At 37.2% G+C, this 23,185-nt stretch overlaps 1 protein-coding gene across 2 annotated transcripts in view; it reads left to right on the top strand.

Moving 5' to 3' along the window:
- The window catches only part of PRKG2 (protein kinase cGMP-dependent 2), an 85,099-nt gene that overhangs the window by 26,148 nt on the left and 35,766 nt on the right, over positions 1 to 23,185 (top strand). For both annotated transcript variants that reach the window (XM_024767017.1, XM_024767010.1), the window contains exons 3-9: positions 66 to 179; positions 1,602 to 1,707; positions 5,201 to 5,264; positions 12,570 to 12,647; positions 14,272 to 14,366; positions 17,341 to 17,409; positions 21,911 to 22,009. In XM_024767017.1, coding sequence (XP_024622785.1) covers positions 66 to 179; positions 1,602 to 1,707; positions 5,201 to 5,264; positions 12,570 to 12,647; positions 14,272 to 14,366; positions 17,341 to 17,409; positions 21,911 to 22,009 — 625 coding nt within the window. The remainder of the gene's footprint in view (positions 1 to 65; positions 180 to 1,601; positions 1,708 to 5,200; positions 5,265 to 12,569; positions 12,648 to 14,271; positions 14,367 to 17,340; positions 17,410 to 21,910; positions 22,010 to 23,185) is intronic.

Here is a 23,185-nt window from a genome sequence, read left to right as displayed (position 1 = left end):
TTTTTTAACTTATGGAATCCAGGTGGATTTTGATTACTTGTGTTTTCTTACATTCTACTTGATAGAGGGTCGACTAGAGGTGTTCCAAGGGGAGAAATGGCTATCATCCATTCCTATATGGACAACGTTTGGGGAACTAGCCATTTTATACAACTGTACAAGAACTGCCTCTGTGAAAGGTAACAGGAGATGAACTGCTGTATTTTTAAAATTGTTACACAACGTTAAAGATAACCTAAGACACTGTTGCCTCCTGAGTCTTTTTGTCTCCCATCGTGCCCCATATGCTCTTATTAATAGAAAGGCTATGCTTATAAAAGGATTTATATTGAAGCCCTTGTCTAAATGATTCAAGCTTAAAAAGATCTTTCCGTCAGATACCTGTATATAAAATATGAGTATGGATTTAAACAGAATTGATTCCAGTATTTGCTATCATTGCCACTTCAATTTTGTATTATGTAGACATTTGCCTTTGGCTCATCCAGCATGTTTGCTTTCTATTCTCCATAAGGTTCTGACCATATTACAAACCAGAAAATTTAATTAAACCAATAAATGTGTATAAATATCAAAAAGGATATGAATTAATTAATGAGAGTTTTCATGAGTGACTTTTGGGATTAGTTCAGTTGCTTCTCCTTAGGGTTCTTGTTTTTATCGACTTTATTCATGGTAATATCAGGTTTTCTTCTGAATTACTTAGATGTGGTGTTTCTCAGAGTTTGGGACGAGGTTATGTGTGTCAGCATTGTTGCAGTATTTGATAAAAATGCAAATTCCGAGGCTCCACTCCAAATAATCTCTGACAATGGGGCCCAGGGATCTCTATTTTTAACAAGAATGTCACAATAATTCTAATCCACTCTAAAGTTTAGTAAACCAGAGATTTTGATTTTGATCTCTTCTGTAGGCTCTCATCACTCCTTTAAAAAATATCTTACTACCATAATTTCATACAGATTTTTTAGAGCTGCTACTTCTGTTCTTCTTCCTTTTTAGATTTTATTCTTGATTTTAATGTCTTTCCTATGAAAACGTTGTCCCAAAAACTGTCTTGCATAATTTCTTTGAAAATGATTTTATATATTTTATGTAAAAGTAACCATAGAGATTCTTAAAATATATTGGCTCCCGTTAGCAACAGTGTCTAAACAACATAAAAAGACATAAAAACAGACTCACACGCAGAGATCTTTAACTCTCAGCTCTCTGCTTGTGAATTCTTCACTCTCTGGATTAGCTACAGGCTGGCTGGCTTTCTTTTGTATCACAGCACAAAGCTAAAATACCTCCTGATGATGTAGTGTGTAATTAGGGATTGCAAACTAATTTTAATATCATCCTAAGCAAAACATAATTAGAATGGAAATCTTTTGCTGCTCACTTTCAAATCATCATTTATTTCAAAGCCAAAAATGATTTTATAAAATTACACTCTTTACATCACTACTTCCTTCCATTTGCATGCTTAAATAATGCATTGTCCAAGATATATCATTTTATGAGAGTACATGAAAAATTTATTGATTAACATGTTGGAATGTTTTCTTAATCTAAGAGCTAAACAATATTTTATTATTTTCTTGATTTTTCTAAAGCTATTACCAATGTTAAAACATGGGCACTAGATCGAGAGGTATTCCAGAATATAATGAGAAGGACAGCTCAAGCCAGAGATGAACAGTACAGAAACTTCCTCAGAAGGTAAGAATAACATGTTGGTGGCAGAAAGAGCAGAAGGTGGTGTAGCCATATTGTGGATGTGTTGGTTTTATCAGAGTAATTATTTTACTACAATCTTTCTTATTTAAACATTTCCATATGATTAAGCCAAAGGAACAAAAGAATTCTCTTGCAGTAAATGACACTATATATATGAAGAATTATGTTTCATTCCCATTAGCCTTGTTCACTGATTTATTTCTCTTGCTAATTTTGCCCTTGTGTTGATGGAGTCATTGCACATAGTATAGAATAATGTGCATAAAATCCTAAAATATTCACTTGGGTTGCTCAGTTGACTTTGAAAGATGTCCTATAATTTGGAAGTAGATAACAAAAGATAATAATGCTTTGCTTAGAATAATATTAAAATAACTGATTTTACTATCCTTACTTGCTTTACCTGAGACATTTTTTCTCATTGGCATAGCCACGCCATCTTCCAAGTTACTATTATTTGCAGCAAATTAACTTGCCAAAAATGTTATTATGCTTGCTATCACGATATGGATCCTTGGAACATACACATTTTGTCAACTGTTCTGAACCCCCAACAACTTGGACACATCAAATTACAGAGAAACAAGTACCTATGTAACTGAAAAGGTCAGCTACACATTAAAAACATTTTTTTTGGAAAGTATAAGTTCCTTATTTAAACTATTTCTGTGTCTTTTGTGGGAGATTTGACAGTCTCTGAAACTGCAATACATACTGTAATGAAATGTAACCTTTGATAAGTGGTAATAACAATAAAATATCCTGTGGTTTCCAAAAATAAATTCCAAGTTCTTTTTAAGTATAGTGACTTTATCTTGCATAACTAGCCTGCAAAGTCAATGATTTTAGGGCCCTGCTGTGCCTAGCATATAGTGAGGACTCAGTGAATATTGAATGAAGGCATTGTTAATCAGTAGAACATTGCAGGCATTGAGGTTTTTCTTAGGGACGCTTGCTGATTTACTTTCCTGGAAACAATAATGACTCCTGGAAGAGAGCTGCAGTAATGACAGGAAGGTGCCTTACCTAGACGACAATCAGTGCCTTAGCCGTCATATTGTGGAGTCTACCTGAGTGTAGGTAATCTCAAAATCCAGCAACTGAGCAATGCAGGTCAGTATTTAAAGCTAATAAACTGTACTTACCCAAGGGCCAAAAAAGGATACATACATAAACCGATGCCCATGGGTTGCATCATGTCTAAGATAAAACCTGAGCCACTAGGTTTTCCCTTGGAGTCTAGTGCGTTCTGCCTTAGTGGAGGGAGCTCAGAGAATTTACTAGTACAGGTTCCTTCCCTCCTTTTCTTCTTTTTGGTATCTCATTCATGCATTCATTCATGCATTATTGCCAGGGGTAAACATTGTGGATTCAGTGGTGAACAAGATAAACCTGATCTCTGCCTTCATAGAGGGGAGACAGACAAAAGATTTTTTCTCATATCAATTTCCTCAACAATCCCCAAAGGTGATAGGCTTACAGGAGAGAATTTTCTCTAACGCTACAGCGCCCAGTTTGGACCCAAAGTAGAACTTTCATGACGGGCATGTGTTACTTAATTAAACCAAAGGAACAAAAAGTATTCCCTTTTCTTCTATATGCCACTATATAGAAAAAAGTTCTGGTTAACCCTTTTACCTTTTCATCCATAAGGAGACACATTAGAGAAATACATTTCTCTTTGTTTCATAATATACAGTAAGCTCTTTTCCATTTACATCTTTTTATTATGAAGTATCTGACATGTATCAAATGATACATAGTACATATGTAAGTTTTAATAACATAATAACAAAGTGAGCCCCATCAAGCTACGGGCCCAGCCTAAGTAGAAGGTTAGCAATGTTGTTGGCATTCTCATTTGCTCCCCTATGTCATTTTCTAGCCTTCCTTGGGGCACCTCCTCTCCTGGGAGTAGTCTGTATTCTGAAGTTTGGTAATTGTAACCTTGCTATTCTTTATTATTCTGCCTGTAGCTTGGTTTAACCTTTTTTTTGCGGTTCGCGGGCCTCTCACTGCTGTGGCCTCTCCCGTTGCGGAGCACAGGCTCCGGACGCGCAGGCTCAGCGGCCATGGCTCACGGGCCCAGCCGCTCCGCGGCACGTGGGATTCTCCCGGACCGGGGCACGAACCCGTGTCCCCTGCATCGGCAGGCAGACTCTCAACCACTGCGCCACCAGGGAAGCCCCGGTTTAGCCTATTTTTGAACTTTACAAAATTGGTGTTATTTTTGCAAGTCAGTTTTTTCACTCAATACATTTTTTAAGGTTCATCTACTTGGTTAGTGCAGTCATTTCTCCTGTTGTAGAGTTCTGTCATCTGACTCGACCACAGTTCATATATCTGCTCTCCCATTGGGCATGTTCCAGTGTTTTGCAATTACAAATGATTCAGATGCAGACATTCTTAGACCCAGCTCCTGACTACATGCTTCCTGGTCCTTGTGTTCAAGAATGAGTCTAGAGCTCTCTTTTCAAAACTCAGATCCAATCATGTATTTATGGAGGAGCATCATTTTTTCCTTAGGAGTGTCAAATTTTAGATGGTAAGAAAGAAGTATCTATCTTATAGAAATTATATCAACAGTCCTGAGTGAAAATGGGTAAAGTAGGAATTTCTTTAAAAGAACAATTTAATCATACTGATGGGTTAATCATACTGAGTGGAATTTTTTTTTTGCGGTCCGCGGGCCTCTCACTGCTGTGGCCTCTCCCGTAGCGGAGCACAGGCTCCGGATGCGCAGGCTCAGTGGCCATGGCTCACGGGCCCAGCCGCTCCACGGCATGTGGGATCCTCCCGAACCGGGGCACGAACCCGTGTCCCCTGCATCGTCAGGTGGACTCTCAACCACTGTGCCATCAGGGAAGCCCCTGAGTGGAATTTAAAAAATTTTTTTCAAACAATTTCAGTATTCTGTCATTCTCTGTATATTATTATTATCTGTAAAAATGTTCCTATTACATGCCTCTGGCTACCATTAATTTTAAAAGACAGTACAATATGACTAATAATCAAGATCATTTCCATGCTAATTCCTACATTCCCCCCTGGATTCAGTCTTTACTTAATTACAAGGATTTAGATGAAAATCTGATTCTCCTCTGGAAGCAGAGGTCCTCATCCATGCTAATAAAAGAGATATTGAGATGTGGAACACATTTCTGGATGTGATTCACTTCGTAAGCCAACAACAAATGTAATTTTTTTTTCTCCAAAGAAACAAAATTTGATTTTTTTCCTTTCATGGGGTCTTACTATTTTTATTTATTTACCTGTGATAAATATCTGCTGTTATATGTGATTATATAATTTCAGTGTATCTGAAATTCAGTTATTTATGTGTGATATATTTGGAGGTTTACTTTGGAAAAATTAAAGTGCATTATATTTTTTAAATGCATGCATGCATCTGTGTAGAGGTGTATAGTTTAATTCATGATGATAATTAAATAAAGGTTTCTTTTTAATTTTGCAGTGTATCCTTGCTGAAGAATTTACCTGAAGATAAATTAACCAAGATCATAGACTGCTTGGAAGTGGTAAGAAATTTTAAAGTAAAAACTATATTTCATTAAAAGATTATATGATCTAGTCATTATTAGCACTGTAAATGATTAAACAGGAAAAGATGGTGATCACCAGTCCACAGAGACCAGGAGCCTTTTTCTATTGTGAAAACTCACACTGAATTAAGGGGCTGGGGTGGGGTTCGGGGACTCTTCTGAAACATATAAAAGAAAATTGGATTTGCATGTGTAAAGTGACATTTGATTTACATATTTTAACCTTTTTAGTATATTTTATAAAACTAATCTGCCTCACTCAAGAGGCATTTGATTTTCTGCAATTAACATCACAATCCCTTACAGAGTTTTCGTAGTATGAATGAGTCAGTGATGCATAATTAGGTAATGGAGTAGAGAAAGGGTATATTGGGACTTTTGTGAACAGGCTTCTGAATCAAGCTATGAAACATTCCATACTTGAAAACTCTAGGCTATGAAGACTTTAAAGAAAAAAAAAACAAAAAAAAAAAACCCCTGTACTTAAGAAGCACTTTACCTATTTTAACATCTAGGGAAAAATGGCGTATTGGAACGTATTCAAAAATTCGTATTAGGCATCACGCCGATGGTTGGTTCTTGTCCAAGACTAGTCAAGTCTTTTTGTGAATAATGCTTTTATGATATGTACCTTGGATTCTAATAATTTTCATTATATAAAAACCTCTTCAGAGATTAATATTCAAAGTCAATAACCTCTGTCTAACTTTTTTTTTGTGTGTGTCAGTCAATTTCATTGAAACCAAATTGCTTTTCGGGAATTTAAAGGAGGTAAGGAATAGTAAAGGAATCAGATGTAGACTTTAAGATTTTATAAAGCTATTCTCAGTGGGAGACAAAAAATACCCTGCAAGACTGATTGTTGACAGATTCATGCCTCTGTCAATCTCAATATACAATGTAAACTAATACCTGTTGAGAAGGGAGCACCAACCATTTTATCCTTAAGTGTAAGTGACACCAGTAATGTTTCCATTTACAATTCATGGAACCCATCCAGCAGTTTATCAAGGACAGGCCATGATGACACAGTGCCTGGCCTTGTGTCCCCAGAGCATTCAGATATGAAGTCATTTTCAAGAGGACTGCTTGCCCTGCATCTCTTGGGATTTTCTCAGTGTAACATAACCCAATCACAGATGTTACAAATTAATAATTCATCCTAATTTCTGAGTGTTTTTTTTTTAAAGCTGGAGAGGCCCTATATTTTTTTGTTAACCGAGGAAATCTGTTTTTAATATAACACTAATAGAGTAGATTCACCAGAGGGGAATTCCATGCTGACAGAAAATATTAAAATTTAGTATCATTAAAAATAAATGGTAAATTACACATATTTATAGTAGCCACAGGCAATAGCTACAGAATATATAGATGGAGGCTCCAACCTAGTATTAATTAACACACAATTCGAATTTGAAAGTCTCATCTTTTAAAACACCCTAGAAGGCTTTATTATATATTAGCATTTGCAGACAGCAGCGTGGTTTATAAAGGGCTCTTTATTCATACCTGGCAAACAAATGTGTCTCTGTAATGTGTGAAAATTCACAAATTCGAAAGTGATTAACAAGGGAGTAATGGGATCTATTTAGCACTAAGAAAAGCACATAATTTACCAGCATAGCTTGGACTAATGACCCACCAACTGGGTCCTGACCACAGCCAATCACTAATGCATTGGAGTTATGACAGAGCACCTGCTGAGTTCCAGGGCCAGCTGTCCCACAAACTGGCTCCATAATCTTTGAGAAAAACAGGCTGAATCTGGCATGCTATTTAGGAGTTGATTTTGGGTGGTTTTAAGTTTTTGTGCAGGGGGTGGGGAGGGAGTATCAGAATTTCCCATCACCAAGCAGTTGTTCTGATGTGTTTGTTAAGACTTTAGTTTGTTGAAGTCCTAGACCACGTGGCCTGAATGTGCAGTGTTCCAACAGCATTTCTTGCTTTAGCATAAATCACCCAAAGTATTCAGTTCTGGAGGCAGACATTGCCTTTAAACCTCTTCTCGTGGTCTAACGGGAAAAAGAGGGTGGGAAAAGTAGCAACACATTCACTGGTGTGCTTTAAGAGTTAACTAATGAACACCCTAAAGCACGACACAGATTCCAAATGCAGTGTGACTATTAATGATAATGAAAATGACAATGTGACTTCTGTACCTGGCGGTTGGGTAGTACGGAAGACAAGAGTGGGAAGAGTTTCTGTTCCTACTCTCGGTGAGAGATCCGGGAAGCCTGGGATTTGACTGTGTGGTGGATCGAAAAGTTACGGAACTCTTTGTTACAGAGATTTGGTATTTGACCCAGTGACCCTCTGCACTGCCACTCTGACGTGGCATCTTTCATGAAACTGGAGCTCTAGTGGGCGTGGGACTGGGGTGGGGAATGTGAAATGTCCTTGTCCTTGATCAGATCACCAGTGATGCTGCTTAAAAGGCAGATTTCCAGGTACTACCTCACACTTACGGAATCAGGAACTCTGGGGTAGGGACCCAGAAATCCACATTTTAACAACACGATTCTTTTTTTTTTTTTTTGCGGTACGCGGGCCTTTCACTGTCGTGGCCTCTCCCGTTGCGGAGCACAGGCACCGGATGCGCAGGTGCGCATGCCCAGCAGCCATGGCTCACGGGCCCAGCCGCATCACGGCATGCGGGATCTTCCCGGACTGGGGCACGAACCCGTGTCCCCTGCATTGGCAGGCAGACTCTCAACCACTGCGCCACCCGGGAAGCCCAACAACACGATTTTTAAAGTTTAAAGTTATGAATTGAATACATATATTTAGGGTTTGCCATAGTCTGCCTCTTTAGTCACAAGTTTTCCATTTTTCATCATTTTTTTTAAAGTCTAGTCTTCCTTTCTTATAGTTCCACACTTGCATAAGCCAGAGGGTTTTTCCCATTTTAATGGTTACATCTAGAACCATAAGAAAGTTGAGATAATTGTGGATTTTGCAGCTAGGTGTCCTAGAAAGTTAGCTAGTCCAAAGTCTGGAGATTAAGGTTTATGGTCAAGCCTCTGTCCCTCGCAGCTGTCAGTTAATTGTGGTGGGCATCAGGGTCACCTCATCTATAAAATAAGGGGGTGCTGGGTCACATCTGTACGGGCTGTCTCAGTGTTTCAATTACAAAATTCTGTACAGTTGGCTCACCCAAATGCAGGAATTTCTGTTGCTTTTCATTTTGTAGGCTCCGGTTCCTTGGAAATAAACAGTCAGATGCTAAATTATGCTGGAATGGTTGATAGGGTCCACCTAATCCAGGTGTGTTTGCTTTAAAATTTCTAAGGTGTTTTAACTACTGTACTTGGACAAACAAAAATAGCTGGTAGCAAACCCCAATAAATGTATACAGTTTTTTAAACTATCAACTTAGGGACATGGTCACATGATGCAGGGTTTGTGTGTGTGTGTGTGTGTGTGTGTGTGTGTGTGTGTGTGTGTGATCATACATCTGACTGTGTATCATCAATTCTTCTTTGTGATGAAGATTTCTAGGCACACACTAAGGAAACTAAGGAAATCATAAGCTTGCTTCTTTGTCTTTGTCCTCCATCACCTTAGATTTTAATTCTGGTTTCATATATTCTATTTACAGGCACTCAGGCTCTATCTATCATTTTGCTAGCTATCACAGAATGAGCATTTTCTTTACGTGAAAAACTCTTTCCATCTTTAGCAGTTTCTGATGTATGGTTTTCTTCTTCTTTTTTTTCTAGTGTATGGTTTACTTTTAACCTCTATTTCTCAGTCTGCCCTGGAATTGATTTCCTAAGTTTCCTTTTGGCCATATACTAAGTACCTACTCTCAGTGTTTCTAGATATCTTCTTTTAAATCATCTTTTTCAGACTCATTAGTAGGTCATAAAATCAATTTAGAGGAACACTTTAAAAATATATCAGGGTAGTAAGCATAAGTGTTGTTCATATATGTTTCAGATTTATACAAATGTGTGTGTGCATGGTCACATGTGTGTATGTGGGTGTACATGTAAAATATGTTTCTTACTGTAGGTCAGGGTAAAAACTGCTTGAAAACCATCGCCTCACAGGGTAGGGTCTATGGCTTCTTGGTCCTCTAAGGGACCCCTTTGCAATGTAACCACAGGACAATAAACCACACTGTTTGAAGTTCTCTTTTTGGTCTTGGTGATCACCCTGGCTAGACTGGCTGCACTCCCCAGTTGACAAACACTGGTTAATGTGGCATCGTAGCCAGTACTTACCACTATATATTTTTGGTCTGATTTACATCCACAGCTTTTTCTGATCTATGAAGTTACTGTCAACACACTGGGAGGTATTATTTATCTTCCTCCCATGGTTTTGGGTGACAAAGACTCATCCCTGGGAAAAATACCACTAGGAAGCTTGCCCCTTAAGAAACAACAAAGCGCTTTCTCAGTGTTCCATTTCCAGCTTCTGCCTTTTGGCTTATCCGACTGACAGAAATTAAAGCTGCACATTTGCACAGACCAGAGGCTGTATAATAACTGAAGAACAGCCTATAAGCAGTTCAAAAATTCTCCAGATTCCTTCTGCTCTGTCTGGGTAATGGGGACTGAGATTGACATAGGAACAGGAGAGCCTGAGACCGCCTGAAACAGGAACGTCCACCGTGACACTAGCAGTTCTAGTAAAGAGAATTGAACATTAACTATATCATGAAGACCCCTGCACTGTAGTGTCATGGTCAGTCACTTAACCTTTGCGGGTCACAGTCATCTGAATGGTAAGATCACACTTGAATCGAGTGAAGGTTTGTGATAGAGCCATAATGAGAAAAAATAGAGAGTTGGAGTAAGCAGCTTGTGATGTAAAAACTCAAAATACTATTTTCCGGGTAGAACAGAAGCATGTTTCTTGCTCACATAACAGTCCAGGGAGGATGGTCCTAGGTGGCTATGCAGAATCCTTCAGGAACCCAAGCTGATGGCTACTCTGCCATCTTCCACATGGTCCCTCTCCCAGGATTTCTCTGGGACATGCTGTTACAAATGGGGCACAAGTATGAAGGCACGTGTCTGGAATGGTTCATGGGCCTGGCATGGAAGTGGCATACGTTGCTTCTACTCAGACCCTTTTAGCTGGACGTTAACCACATGGCCACAGTTAACAGCAGGGAGGCTGGGGAATGCAGTTTACCTGTGGAAGACATTGATGACCAGCTCACAGACTCTGTCGCAGGAATTAACAGTCACCAGGTGACTATCTCACTTAGTCCTCACATATCCTTAAGTGTGGTAGGTCATACCATCTTAATTTTACAGAATAGGAAACTGAGGTCCAGAAGATTTAAGTAACATCTAAGCAAACTGTTCTCAGCCTCCCCCTTAACATGGCAATCATTAATTGAGTATTTACTACATTTCAGGTGCTTTTAATGCATGAAAAATTGTCTTTAATTGACTTATGGTGGTAGGCAAAAATGGACCCCCTCCAAAGTATCCACATCCTAAACCCTGGAATGCATAAATACGTTATGTTACATGGCAAAAGGAACTTTGCAGATGTAATTAAGGTTTGGGACCTTAAAATAAGGGAGATTATCTTGGACTATCTAGGTGGGTCAAGTATTATTACATGGGCCCTTAAAAGCAGAGAATTTTCTCTGGCTGGAATCAGAGAGATGCAGCCGAAGTGGAAGTCAGAGAGATTCCAAGTGTATGAAGAATTTCATGTGCACTTACTGGTTCTGAAATATCGGGGGCTCTGTGCAAGGACAGGAGAGAAGTCTCTGGGAGCTAAGGGGGCAGCCCCCAGCTCACAGCCATCAGGGAAATGGGACTTTATCCTACAACCGCAAGGAACTGAATTCTGCCAAACAACCTGATTACACTTGAAAGCAGTTTTTCCCCCGGAGCCTCCAGAAAGGAACACAGCCCTACTGACACCTTGACTTCAGCCTCAAGAGACCCTGAACAGAGAAATTCAGGTGAACCACACCGTGCCTGGACTCTCTGTCCCACAGAAACTCAGATAATAAATGGGGGTAGTTTCAAGCCACTAAGTGTGTGTGGTTATTTGTTACAGCAGCAATAGAAAACTAATGTGCTTATCTTCTCTCAATCTTTGAGTATAAATGTTCTTATTTGAATTTTCTGGATTGATGAAAGTGAAATTCAAAGCAGAACTGAGATTTGAATCTAGAGTTCTGTGGCTTCAAAGTGCCTTTTCCCCTGCTTCCTTCCATGAGATGTTGAATGCCTTGTAAAATGTACATAGTGCTATGTAAATAAAAGGTAAGTTTATTAGTATTAGGAGTAATGTTTATTCCATTAATGTAAATATGTTTTAAGAGTAAATGACCAAAAAAGATACTGAACTATAGCAGACACAAAAGTAGTTTGTTTGGATTTTATTTTCAAGTCTAAAATAAAAATAAGAGAGAGCTATTGTGTTGTTCTTTTTGCCTTTTACGAAAATTAAACAAGCCCATTTTTATTTGTGTAAATAATTAAGAGATCCATTTTAGTTCATGACTTTGTGGCAATATCAAATTAAAGCAAAGTAGGGATGGAAAGTTTAATCCATCTTTTATTTTCTAAGACACTGAATTACTTTTTTGGTCTGGCAGGTGGAAGAATTACTTTTCCCTGACAAGAATTCTCTGATTACACTCACCTATATGAGGGAAACAAAGAAATAAGTGACAGTTTAGGATTTCATGAGGTTAAACTTTGTTGAAAAACAGAATTTACATGTAAAAATTCTAATGTCAACCTTTCATGATGATAAATCTTTGGAAAGAATCCATATGAAAGAGCTCCTTACTGTGTATGTAGAATTTTCCCAACCTTTGCTCCGAAAGAAATTAGGAATTGAGGCTGATATTCCTCATATCCATTGAGGATAATATTTTCAATTTATTAGATAATATTTGTCCTCTTTCTAAACTCTAGCGCCAGTTTCAGACTGTTGCAGATCACTGAACCGTTTGTATTTAGATTATTTGGGTGAAGCCCACCTGCGGATCGGTGATAATTGCCTTGCTCTCGTTTCTTTGTGTCTTCAGTGTTCATGCTTGAAATTCAGTATTCCAGGTGATTTTTTTTTTCCATGAAAGATAAACATAAATGCAGATAAACAAGCAAAGTCTCCTTACTTTTTCATGGTTTAAGACTACAATACTTAAGAAGATTACAATTACAATGAGCAAAAAAATAACAGAAACAGGTGTGGAATGCTCATTTCTAAGACACCAGGAGTTCTATTTCATTTGTGTCATCTGAATGTCTCCACTGCATCTAACTTTTTCTTTTTCTCTCATCCCCATAGGAATACTATGACAAAGGAGATTACATTATTAGAGAGGGCGAGGAAGGAAGTACCTTTTTCATTTTAGCAAAAGGAAAGGTAACTATTAGTTAAAGCTTATTTAAAGTAAATCAAAGAATCGTATCAAATCTGTTGGCCATAAATGCAGCAGTGTTCTGCATTGCAGCCTAAGTCCTCTGTCTGCAGTGAGCAGTTAAAGGACCTTCTGCTCAGAAGAGTCCTGGGGCAGCGACGGGGGGCAGTCTGAGCACTGGCTTTGGGCCCACAGGAGACTTGTCTTGGGTTCCAGCTGATTTAGTAATTTCTCAGTGACCTTAGTCAGGTCACTTGGCTTTCTTTGGATGTCCTTTCATTGTGTATAAAATGACTGGATTATTTCTAATAATCCAATGAGTGTGTGATTCTCAGCCCAGGGGTCTAAGATCAAGGGCTGGAACATTTCCCCAACCCACTGATAAGACAAACAACAGGTGGAAGAGAATGAACTAGACAATTGAGGACAGAACGATCAGGCATCAAGCTGTAGAACAATATGGCTCAGAACTTCAGTTCGTACACAGTTGCTCAAGTTGATTTAGATGCTGATGAAAATTTTACGCTAATATAGACCACAAATCTTTTTTTTAACTAGATGTTGAGTGGATAACATGTTGCCGGTTATTCCCAGCTTGACTCTTTACAATGTTCCTCAGAGACAAAAAGCATTTGCGGAATATTGATGGAAAGGATAAAATCTTGAGCACCTGTGTCTATAAACTGTCAGATTTTCACATATGCTCTTTCTTCCATGGAAGAGTTTATCATCAGAGAATCAGACACTGCCCTTTGTAAACTGGTTTTGTGGTTGAACTTTGAACTGGGCCCCCAGTGACGGAAAAAAATTTTTTAACCTAATAGTTTCAGAAACTCTTCAACACTCAGAACCACTTTTTATCATTTCTCCTCAACCTGGACCTCATACTTTGAAAGAATCCTGGTTAATAAACAAATTGCATTTATCATTAAAAAATTTTTAAATTTATTGTGATTTCCATAAGTGCTAACCAGAATTTCTAATCAGAATGATGCAGTCCTTCTTACCATGTTGAACTGGAATAATTCTAGCCACAAAAAGGAATATTGAAGTTTTTGTTTGGCTCTGCTATGGGGGTTCTTGAACCTTCCTGGGCTGTGGATCGCATTGGGACTGTCATGAAAGTTGCGGACCCTCCTCTATATCCACATTTTGCATTCAGTTTTAGAGGGTACACAGGAATCAACAAGTCAGTCATGGACATGAGATTTAGAACTCTTGATACTCAGAGTATCAAGGGATCAATTCGTGATTGATTTGTCAACTCCATTTGGCTTTTTGAAAAAATAAAGTTCCCACAGGACTATTATTATTTGCTTTGAGCATCCTTAGGAAGGAATAACTGGATTCATGTAAAAAATTATAACTTTGAGTCGTGAGGTTTGTATGGAGAAGCTTCCTCTTATAAAAGGTGGATTGTGTTCAATCACAGGATTTTCTAGTCCATCCAAATGAGGTGACTATAGTTAGATTGTCATAATTACTGCAAAATTAAAGCAAAGGCTTTGATTTTTCCTTATTGAGTCAAGTTTATACAGAACAGGCGGGTCTGGTTGAATGGATATGTGTTCAGATTTTCCTTATTTTCTTCTCTCTCTCTCTCTTCTTAAATTATTTGACATCATTTAGGTAAAAGTCACCCAGAGTACTGAGGGCCATGATCAACCACAACTGATAAAAACTCTGCAGAAAGGAGAATATTTTGGAGAAAAAGCTCTTATCAGGTGAATCCATGAATTTATATTCCATACTTAAATAATTCTTTGGTTGTTTTGCATGTGCACCTACCCACTGAGAGTTGTCAAACTGAGCTACCAAATTAATGGCAGCCATTATCCAGGAAATAAACAAATTTTTAAACAAATTCTAAAAAATTCATTGTTAAGCAGGAAATAAGTATACTAATTTTGCATGGGAAATAATTTAGAAAGTCTTGTCTACTAGTGAAAATAAAATTGGTCTTCTCTTAGAATTTTTAGTTTAAAAGAGAAAGAAATTAAAGGCATGAAATTTTAAATTTTCCCATAAGAATGAGTTTTTATATTTTCAAGGTTTGAAATATTGTCCTGTTTTACCCTTTAAGAAATGATCAAATAATAACTTCACATATTTTTTGTGTTTTTAAATCATTATGTCAAAGGTAATATTTTCTTAAGAATTTTTATTGGCACATTTTGCAAGCTTTAGAAACAACTCAAAATAGTGTGTTTGACATTTCTACCTGAACCTTAGGCCTTTTGAGATATGAGTTTATTTACTGTTGATCTAAGTTATGGAAGAAACATTTGTAAAGATTAATCAAATTGCTCAGGAGACACTATGTGCTTCCTGGAACTCAGAAAACAACTTCAAGTCTAAAGAAAACTTTTCTTAAATATAAATAACTTTATAAAAATTCAAGCTAGAATTTTGAGCAACACACTCTTTTTTGGAGTTACATATGTTTTTAAATGAATACTTGAAATTAATTAAGAAAGAATTTAAAATTTATGTTATTACTAAATGCTTTTTATTCCATATTTATGCTTATAAAAATGAGTAGTGTGTCTGCTTATTTTTCTTCCTTTTTAATTTTTGTCTGTGAAGCCCTAGTTCTGCTGATTTACATGTCAGGATTACATTAAGTACAGAGCAAAGAAAAAGTGTTCATATATTACCTGAAGACAAATTTGATTCTTTAAAAATCATAAAGCTCTTATTTTTTAAAGAAAACTAAACTTAATCCTAGTAAGTTATGGCTATTTTGTAAACAATTTAAAAATTGAATTTAAAGACAAGTTGAATTTTTATTTCCCATTTTCTAGCTGGTAATGAACTTGTTTCAATAACAGGGAAATTGTCCTCATTTGTTTGCTTATTTGTGACAATATGAATTTGTTCATGTAATGCAATCATGTAATACCATTATTCAAGACTTCAATGTATTTGTTCTTAACATTAACACATTATTTTTCTCATACCTTCAAGCAAAACTATTAAAGTTTGAAAGTGCAGAGAAATTATTTATAAATGGACTATAGACTCAAGATAGCTCTGGAAAGGAAATATGCTGTCTGGTTATGCTGGATCTGAAATAATTTGTGCTCTATGTTGCAACCAGCCAATTACAGTGTTTTCCCATGAGAAACATGGGGATTTATATTTAATAAAGACACAACTCCCCAAAGCATTTAAAATGTAAAGCTAAAATCAATGAAGAGGAGAGTTGGATACAAATATTTTTACATTTTTGTGCATTTTTATGCTATCACTTTTTAGGGCCACTGACTGTGGCTCAATGTTCCTTATATTCTGTGTATTTTCCATGCATTTCCATTAAATAGTCCCAGGAGTTCTTTCAGCATTTTATGTGCAAAAATAAATCCGTGGCACTTACACAGTTATTATGAAAGAAACAGTGTGTATTTGTAAACATCTAATACCTGTGCACTGTTTGCTGAGAATATTCCTAGTCAAAATCATGACCCTGTCAAGTGAAAGGATACCATACCTCTTTTTTTTTGAACTAACAAAGCAAATAGTTTACCCATATCCAAGATCATATCATATAGATATCTACACACATGCAAGTTGAGTGTAAACTACCCAGCTCCCAACTCAAAAGCATATCAAGCTGAAAGGTTTCACCAGTGTCTTCTAGCAAGGATCCTGTAAACTTGGGAGGGACTGGGGGTTATGTCAGAAGGTTTTTGGATGCCAGCTATGTGGATGGGGGACCTCTCTGGAATGAGAGATGGGCTGCCAGGGTTTTCCCTGTCCCATCGCTAAAGGAAGATGAAGAACTATACTTTTTGTAATGCTGTTTTTGATGAAGTTGCTTAGAGCAGTCTTAATATGATTGCTGTTCCAAGTTACCTTAAATAAATCTCAGAGCACTGAGTACCATATGGATGTACCTTCCTTTCAGGGTCTTTAGTTTGTAACTAATAGAGGGAGACAACTAACATAAACAAAGGTCTCTAAAGAAATACTTTACCTGGTGCTTGATCCATTGGTATTCATTAGGTAATTAAATTTACCGTCATTAGATCATATGCTATAATTCATTGTATCTAAGGGGATTATTGTGAGAGGCACTATTATATTATGTACCCCTGAGAAAGAAAGACAGTGCTATTAATTACACTGTGACTCATAGTCAATTGTAAGGCATGCTCTGATTTCAGAGATTTTAATGGAAAATGTACATCTTAGACTATGAAATGAAAGATTTTAGTATTTCTTTAATTCACTGGGTGATAGGACACTAAAAACACTTTCTTTAGGTTTTATTCCTGACTGGTTTGTTAGAAGTTACTTACTTCAATGTTTTTCTTATAAATTTCTTTGATCGGTTCATTTCAATTTTGGCTGCTTATTAATTAGCAATTCCTGTTTGATCAGAGTAGGGCTATCTTATCTGGGCTGACACAGAGCGCAGAATGAAATTCCATGCACAGCTGCACTCACTGATTCCTTTACATTCTTAGTGCATTTAGCTTCTTCTCCTCTGTATTCCTTGTGTGCATGCCCTTTATTAGGACACATTTCAAATCCTTTTTTGGGGGAAGGGGTAGAGTATAAATTATGATTTTTTAAAAAAAGCATAATCTTGGGAAGGTTTAAGTGACGGTGTTTCATACCAGTAGCAGATTTCCCTAATAAAAATGGATGTTTAATTTCTCACTAGAAAATTGACTTTCCTGTTTTTATCTGCAGTGAAGATGTCAGATCAGCTAACATTATTGCTGAAGAAAATGATGTTGCATGCCTGGTTATGGATCGTGAGTGAGTATACTGATATTGTCGGGGAATGCAGGCTACTGCCACCTTTGAAGACTTGGCCTTCTGTTACTACAAGGGCCCATCTGTCTTGCCTTTCATCAGCACTTGGAAACGCTGGCCAATCCTCAGCTGCGAGTACATTCGATTAAAATTCATGGGAAGGAACTGGGCCTTCTGATCTGAATCTGTCTGTGGCAGTGGCAGATGCTGGCAGGCTAAATATTTTGTGTGCAGAGTTTGTACATAAATATCAGCAATAGACTGGTTTAAATTCTGCATCTTACAGAGAAATAAGCTTATTAGTACTCTCATGGATTTTTCCCCATACAATGTAGTGAACAATTTCATAATTTATTGCTAAAATGCTCTAAGCCGTCAAAAACCTCTCTCTCTCAAAATAGAAAATGTTCATTAGCTAGATGTATTCCCAGAGAAGTTTTAGTTTAATGCTTGTAGTAATTTGCAGAAGATGTATGTCAATATTAATCTCTAAATGTCTGAGGTTATTTCTCAGAATATTTCATTTTGTGTCCTTAACTCACTTCAAATCAAATTTGAATCTGACTCCTTGGATCTCTCATTAATCAGTTGAATATTTATTGACTATCTAGATATAAAAAAGGAAATTCAAATATACCAAAACTAGGCCATTGTCTGACAAAAGCCATGTATAGTCAAAAGAAATAGGGCAGGGGCTTCCCTGGTGGCGCAGTGCTTGAGAGTCTGCCTGCCGATGCAGGGGACGTGGGTTCGTGCCCCGGTCCGGGAAGATCCCACATGCCGCGGAGTGGCTGGGCCCGTGAGCCATGGCCGCTGAGCCTGCGACCCTGTACTCCGCAACATGAGAGGCCACAACAGTGAGAGGCCTGCGTACCCCAAAAAAAAAAAAAAAAAAAAAAAAAAAAAAAAGAAATAGGGCATACTCATGAAATATTAACAAAAAATAGTAAAATGACAATAGGTATCACAAGAGTATGTAGATGATTGCTAATTGAATACAACATTTATTGAACATAGAATCATAGAGATTTAGAGCTGGAAAGAACTTTGGAATATTTTACAAAATCTTTTTATTATGGAAAATTTCAAACATATTAAAAAATAGGATGATATTATGGACCCCATCATGCAAGCTCAAGAATTATCAATTAAAGCCTTTTTTATACCACTTTGCCATCCTTTCCCTGCCTTCTACACACTATTTTCAAGCAAATTCCAAACATAAAATTATTTCATCTATGAATTTTAGTAGCATCTCTAAAAGCTAAGTATTATTTATAATACATGACCACAATAACATAACATGCCTAAAAAGTTACCAATTCTTTCTTTATAATTTTTTAATTGAGGTATAATTGACACATAACATTATATTAGTGTCAGGTGTACAACATAATGATCCAATATATGGATACATTGCAAAATGGTCACTACAATAAGTCTAGTTAGCATCCATCACCACACATAGGACAATAATTCTTAGTATCACTTTGAGTTACTTTACTCTTTCCCTTACAGATTAAAAAAAAAGTAAGTCCAGGTCAGTTAAAGAATTGCCCCCGGGCTTCCCTGGTGGTGCAGTGGTTGAGAGTCCGCCTGCCGATGCAGGGGACACGGGTTCGTGCCCCGGTCCAGGAAGATCCCACATGCCGCGGAGCGGCTGGGCCCGTGAGCCATGGCCGCTGAGCCTGCGCGTCCGGAGCCGAGAGGCCATGACAGCGTGAGAGGCCCGTGTACCCGCAAAAAAAAAAAAAAAAAAAAAAAAAATTGCCCCAACAGTGTCATCTGTGATGGAACAGGGGCTTCTGCCCAGGTCTTCCAGTGCCTTTCAGCAGTCTTTCCACCATGCCATTTGATTCCCATAGCATGTGTTCAGAAGGGAAGCAATCCCAATACTGTGAAGTGGGAAAAGTTTTACTTTATTGTTTAAGTGTGGAAATGGGGCTTAAAATTCACAGGAGTTTTCTAGGCAAAGAGGAAATGTGGAAATCTCTCCAGGTGAAGTAAACCTTAAAAACAAAGGCATAGGGCTAGGAAGTGCAAATCATGTTCAGATGAAGGTAATCTTTGGTGGCAGCTCTCAAATGGAAAATATATTGATATGGTATTGCCCTGACAATGCATTGTTTTGTATATGAGTTCCTTAAAAATATATGCATGCACTAAATAGCATTAGCGGTGTGGTAAAATCTTATAAATTGCTCCAAAATGCAAGGACTAAAAACAGGATAGAAAGGAAGAACTCCTCCCCCTTTTCTTTATTATAATCACATAACCAAATATTTATACAATATCTCATGGATTCATAATCCATGTAAAGCATGCAATGGTTTTTATAGAGTTTATAAATTATTTGGAAGTTTATAATTTTAAAACGCTTAATTTACATGTGCATAGTTGAGATTCTTATAACATAGAGAGTACTGTCCTGTTAGACACAATGAGACATTAAAAGTTACATGAATTTATTCTGTGCATAAGAGAAACTGAATATCAGGTATGACTGGGTTGACCTACCACCTGGATTTCCTGGGACAGTTCTGGTTATTCCAACATGTTTATGATTGGCACGCCCCTTCACTCTGGAAAGCATTCAGTTTGAATGATAAATTATATGATCATCGTAGCTATCCCTTATAAAGCTAGATTAAGATCCCGTAATAATTCTCCCATAGTACCCTTACATCATTGTTCACACTTTATTTGATTGCTTTATTTAACATCTGTCTTCCCACTCTTCTATTTCTTCATGAGGACAGAAACATTTACTTTGTTCGCTGCTGTTGCTGTGCCAGCATTTGACATAGTCCTTGGCATAACAGGAAGCGATCCAGATGTTGGCTGAATAAAGGACACCATCCTTGCAATGAAATATAGTGGCTGAAAGCCTATGGCTCTTTATTTCTTCTTTCCTAATTCATCATTTAAAAAATGCATACTTGAATGTTACAGCTAGAATGTTGTAGCCGTTTAAACTTTAGTTTGTGGAGAATTTCTATAGACCTGTGACACCAGTGTCACATTTAAAAAATCAAATTTCTTTACAACAATACTTCAATTAGTTTCATAGCAAGCAAGATAATGGTGACATGTAGAATAAATAAAATCAATGGGATAGGGAGGGTGGGAGGGAGACGCAAGAGGGAGGGGATATGGGGATATATGTATACCTATAGCTGATTCACTTTGTTATACAGCAGAAACTAACACAACATTGTAAAGCAATTATACTCCAATAAAGATGTTAAAAAAATAAATAAAAACAGAAAAATAAAAGAGACCCCCCCCGCAAAAAAAAAAGCAAAGTACAAGAAGTATTTCCTTTTACTTGAAAATTTCAACCATTGGGAATTTGAAATTGCATGGCAATACTCTTTTGTTTCTCACTACTGTACAGTCAGCAAAGGACGGTCCACAGAGCAGGGCAGAAAAGAGTGCAGAGTAGATCTGAAGGGGGAAATGGAAAATACCCAGCACAGTGCATAAGGTATACTTAATAATGTAAGTGTATGTTGGTGGTCAGTTAAATGTGGGTAGAGGTCTTCAGGGCTAGGCAGGCAGTAAGTGGCAACAGTACACTAATGAGGTGAATTCTGGCTTATTGGTTTCAGTTTTAGGTGTTTTGAGGTAAATTTTCATTCCTTTCATTTCTTTATGTCCAGGAGCTTAAGATTTACTGAGGTGATTAAAGCATGGTTTCTAGAAGGATACTGTTTTGTAGTAGGGAAGAGAACTACCCTGAAAATCACGAATCCAGGTAGACTGTCAAGTGTGGGGTGCGGGAAGCATTGGAAGGATAATCCAGAAAATAGGTTTGTTTGGTGAGGAAGGGGATTCTTTTTTTCTCATGGGCAGTGCCCTATGTAAGAATTCCAAGAGATAAGGGACCGGGGACAGGCAGATTAGTTGGGACACGTAACAAGCCTGTGATCCGTGAGGGTGAGGGAGGTAACGGGAAGATGCTGGCTGAGCCTCAGACAGGGAACTACTAAGTTAAGGTAAACGATTTGGATTTAATTATGAAGGAATGTGAAATGAGTAGTATTATCTACGGACAAAGAAGAGATAAATTGTATCCTTGACTTTAAAAATAAATAGCTTAATTAATTTGGTTAAGCAAAGTTAGAAAAATCTGGAACCCATGTAACCTGTTGATTCAGTAAACAGATCATGTAGCCTATTTCCTTTTCACTGTCTTCTTTAAAAAAAAAAAAAAAAGAACAATATTGGTAAACCTGAACCACAAGGGGGAAGATTACAGAAATGGTGTCTCTTCTCATTGATAGCCTCTTTGATTTCAGAAACTCAAAGGATCAATTATATAGCTTCCAATAACTATTCTACATGTGACAGCAATTTTAATGTAACATAAATTATTGAAAAACAATTTGCAAAGCTGTGAATAACCATACAAATAGTCTTTTATGAGCTTAAGAAGAATGGCAAGTTGCAATGGTAACTCTCAGCGCTGAGCTTTTTATTTTATCTTATTTTATTCATTTAGAACATTCAACCAAACAGTCGGGACTTTTGAAGAACTCCAAAAATACCTTGAAGGGTATGTGGCAAACCTGAATCGTGATGATGAAAAAAGACATGCGAAGTAAGTGGAGGAATATTTTCCTAAGCCGGATGTGGCAGTTGATAAAGAAGGGGACTGAAGGGTGTGGTTTGCTGTGGCGTAACTTTTAGTGTGTTGCCATTAGAAAATTTGGGGGAGTTCTTTTAAATTGTTCTTCCACAAAGAGGATACCATTTGCCTGGTATCCTCTACCAGGATAATAATAGTATGGCTATTATTTCAGTCAATAAATAGTTTCTTATTTTCAGTGATGGGTAGTAATGTTAGGAAGAAATTTCCTGATAGAAAACCTTGGGAAAGGGATTCTTTACATTGACTGGTGACTTAGTTCAAAAGGACATTAATTCAGAAAGGAAGGCTCTCTTGCCCATGGAAATCAAACAGGAATACCAAGGCATAGCGTAGCCCATTCATTCTGATTCCAGGTAAAGAGCTAGGGCTAGAGTCTGGGTTATTTCAAAATATAAGGGAGCTATTGCCATGGTGTTGTGTTTTGGGTTCTAAATGTAGTAATACTGATGAAAATGGTTTTTTGTTTAATAGAAACAATACTTTGAGAAATTAAAGTTATTTGAAAATCCTTTGCTAAAACATTTTGTAGAATGAATACTTAAACATATATTCACCAGATAGTACCATTACAATTGAAGAGTCAAAAGTTCTAGAAGACTGACCTTTGAGTTATATTAGAGCATTCAGTCAGGACTGCATAAGTTTGTTTATGTTTTTTTTTCTTGCAGGGAGTATACTTGCAGTTTTTATGCCAAAGGCCTTTTGTAGTGAGAACAATTTATAAATACGTAACCCAGAACAGTAAACTCTAATTAAAAGAGAATTGAGTATTTCCAAGTAACAATACTTAGACATAAAATATGAACTGTATTTTTCATGTTTCACAAAGCAGTTATTCTGGTTCAGCCAGAGAAATCTTCAAGATCTGACAAAAATAGCAAAATATGGCAAAGATTCTCAGTGTGGAATCAAAGGAAGTGACTCTCTTTTCTGGTTTTATTTCCTCTCACTGATTCTTTGTTTTTTAAACAGCTTTATTGAGATGTATTTCAAATACCACACAATTCACCTGTTTTTACCTCTCATTGATTCAGTTTGACTTTTGTCTATTTTTTATTGTGTGTGAGTATATCTGTTTTTTATTTGTATAGTCTATTGTTTTTCTCCCCAGATGTAACTGAATCT

Source organism: Neophocaena asiaeorientalis, unplaced genomic scaffold (genome assembly GCF_003031525.2).
Source record: "Neophocaena asiaeorientalis asiaeorientalis breed wild unplaced genomic scaffold, Neophocaena_asiaeorientalis_V1.1 scaffold848, whole genome shotgun sequence".
NCBI lineage: Eukaryota > Metazoa > Chordata > Mammalia > Artiodactyla > Phocoenidae > Neophocaena > Neophocaena asiaeorientalis.
This window is presented reverse-complemented; position numbering and strand designations above follow the sequence as displayed.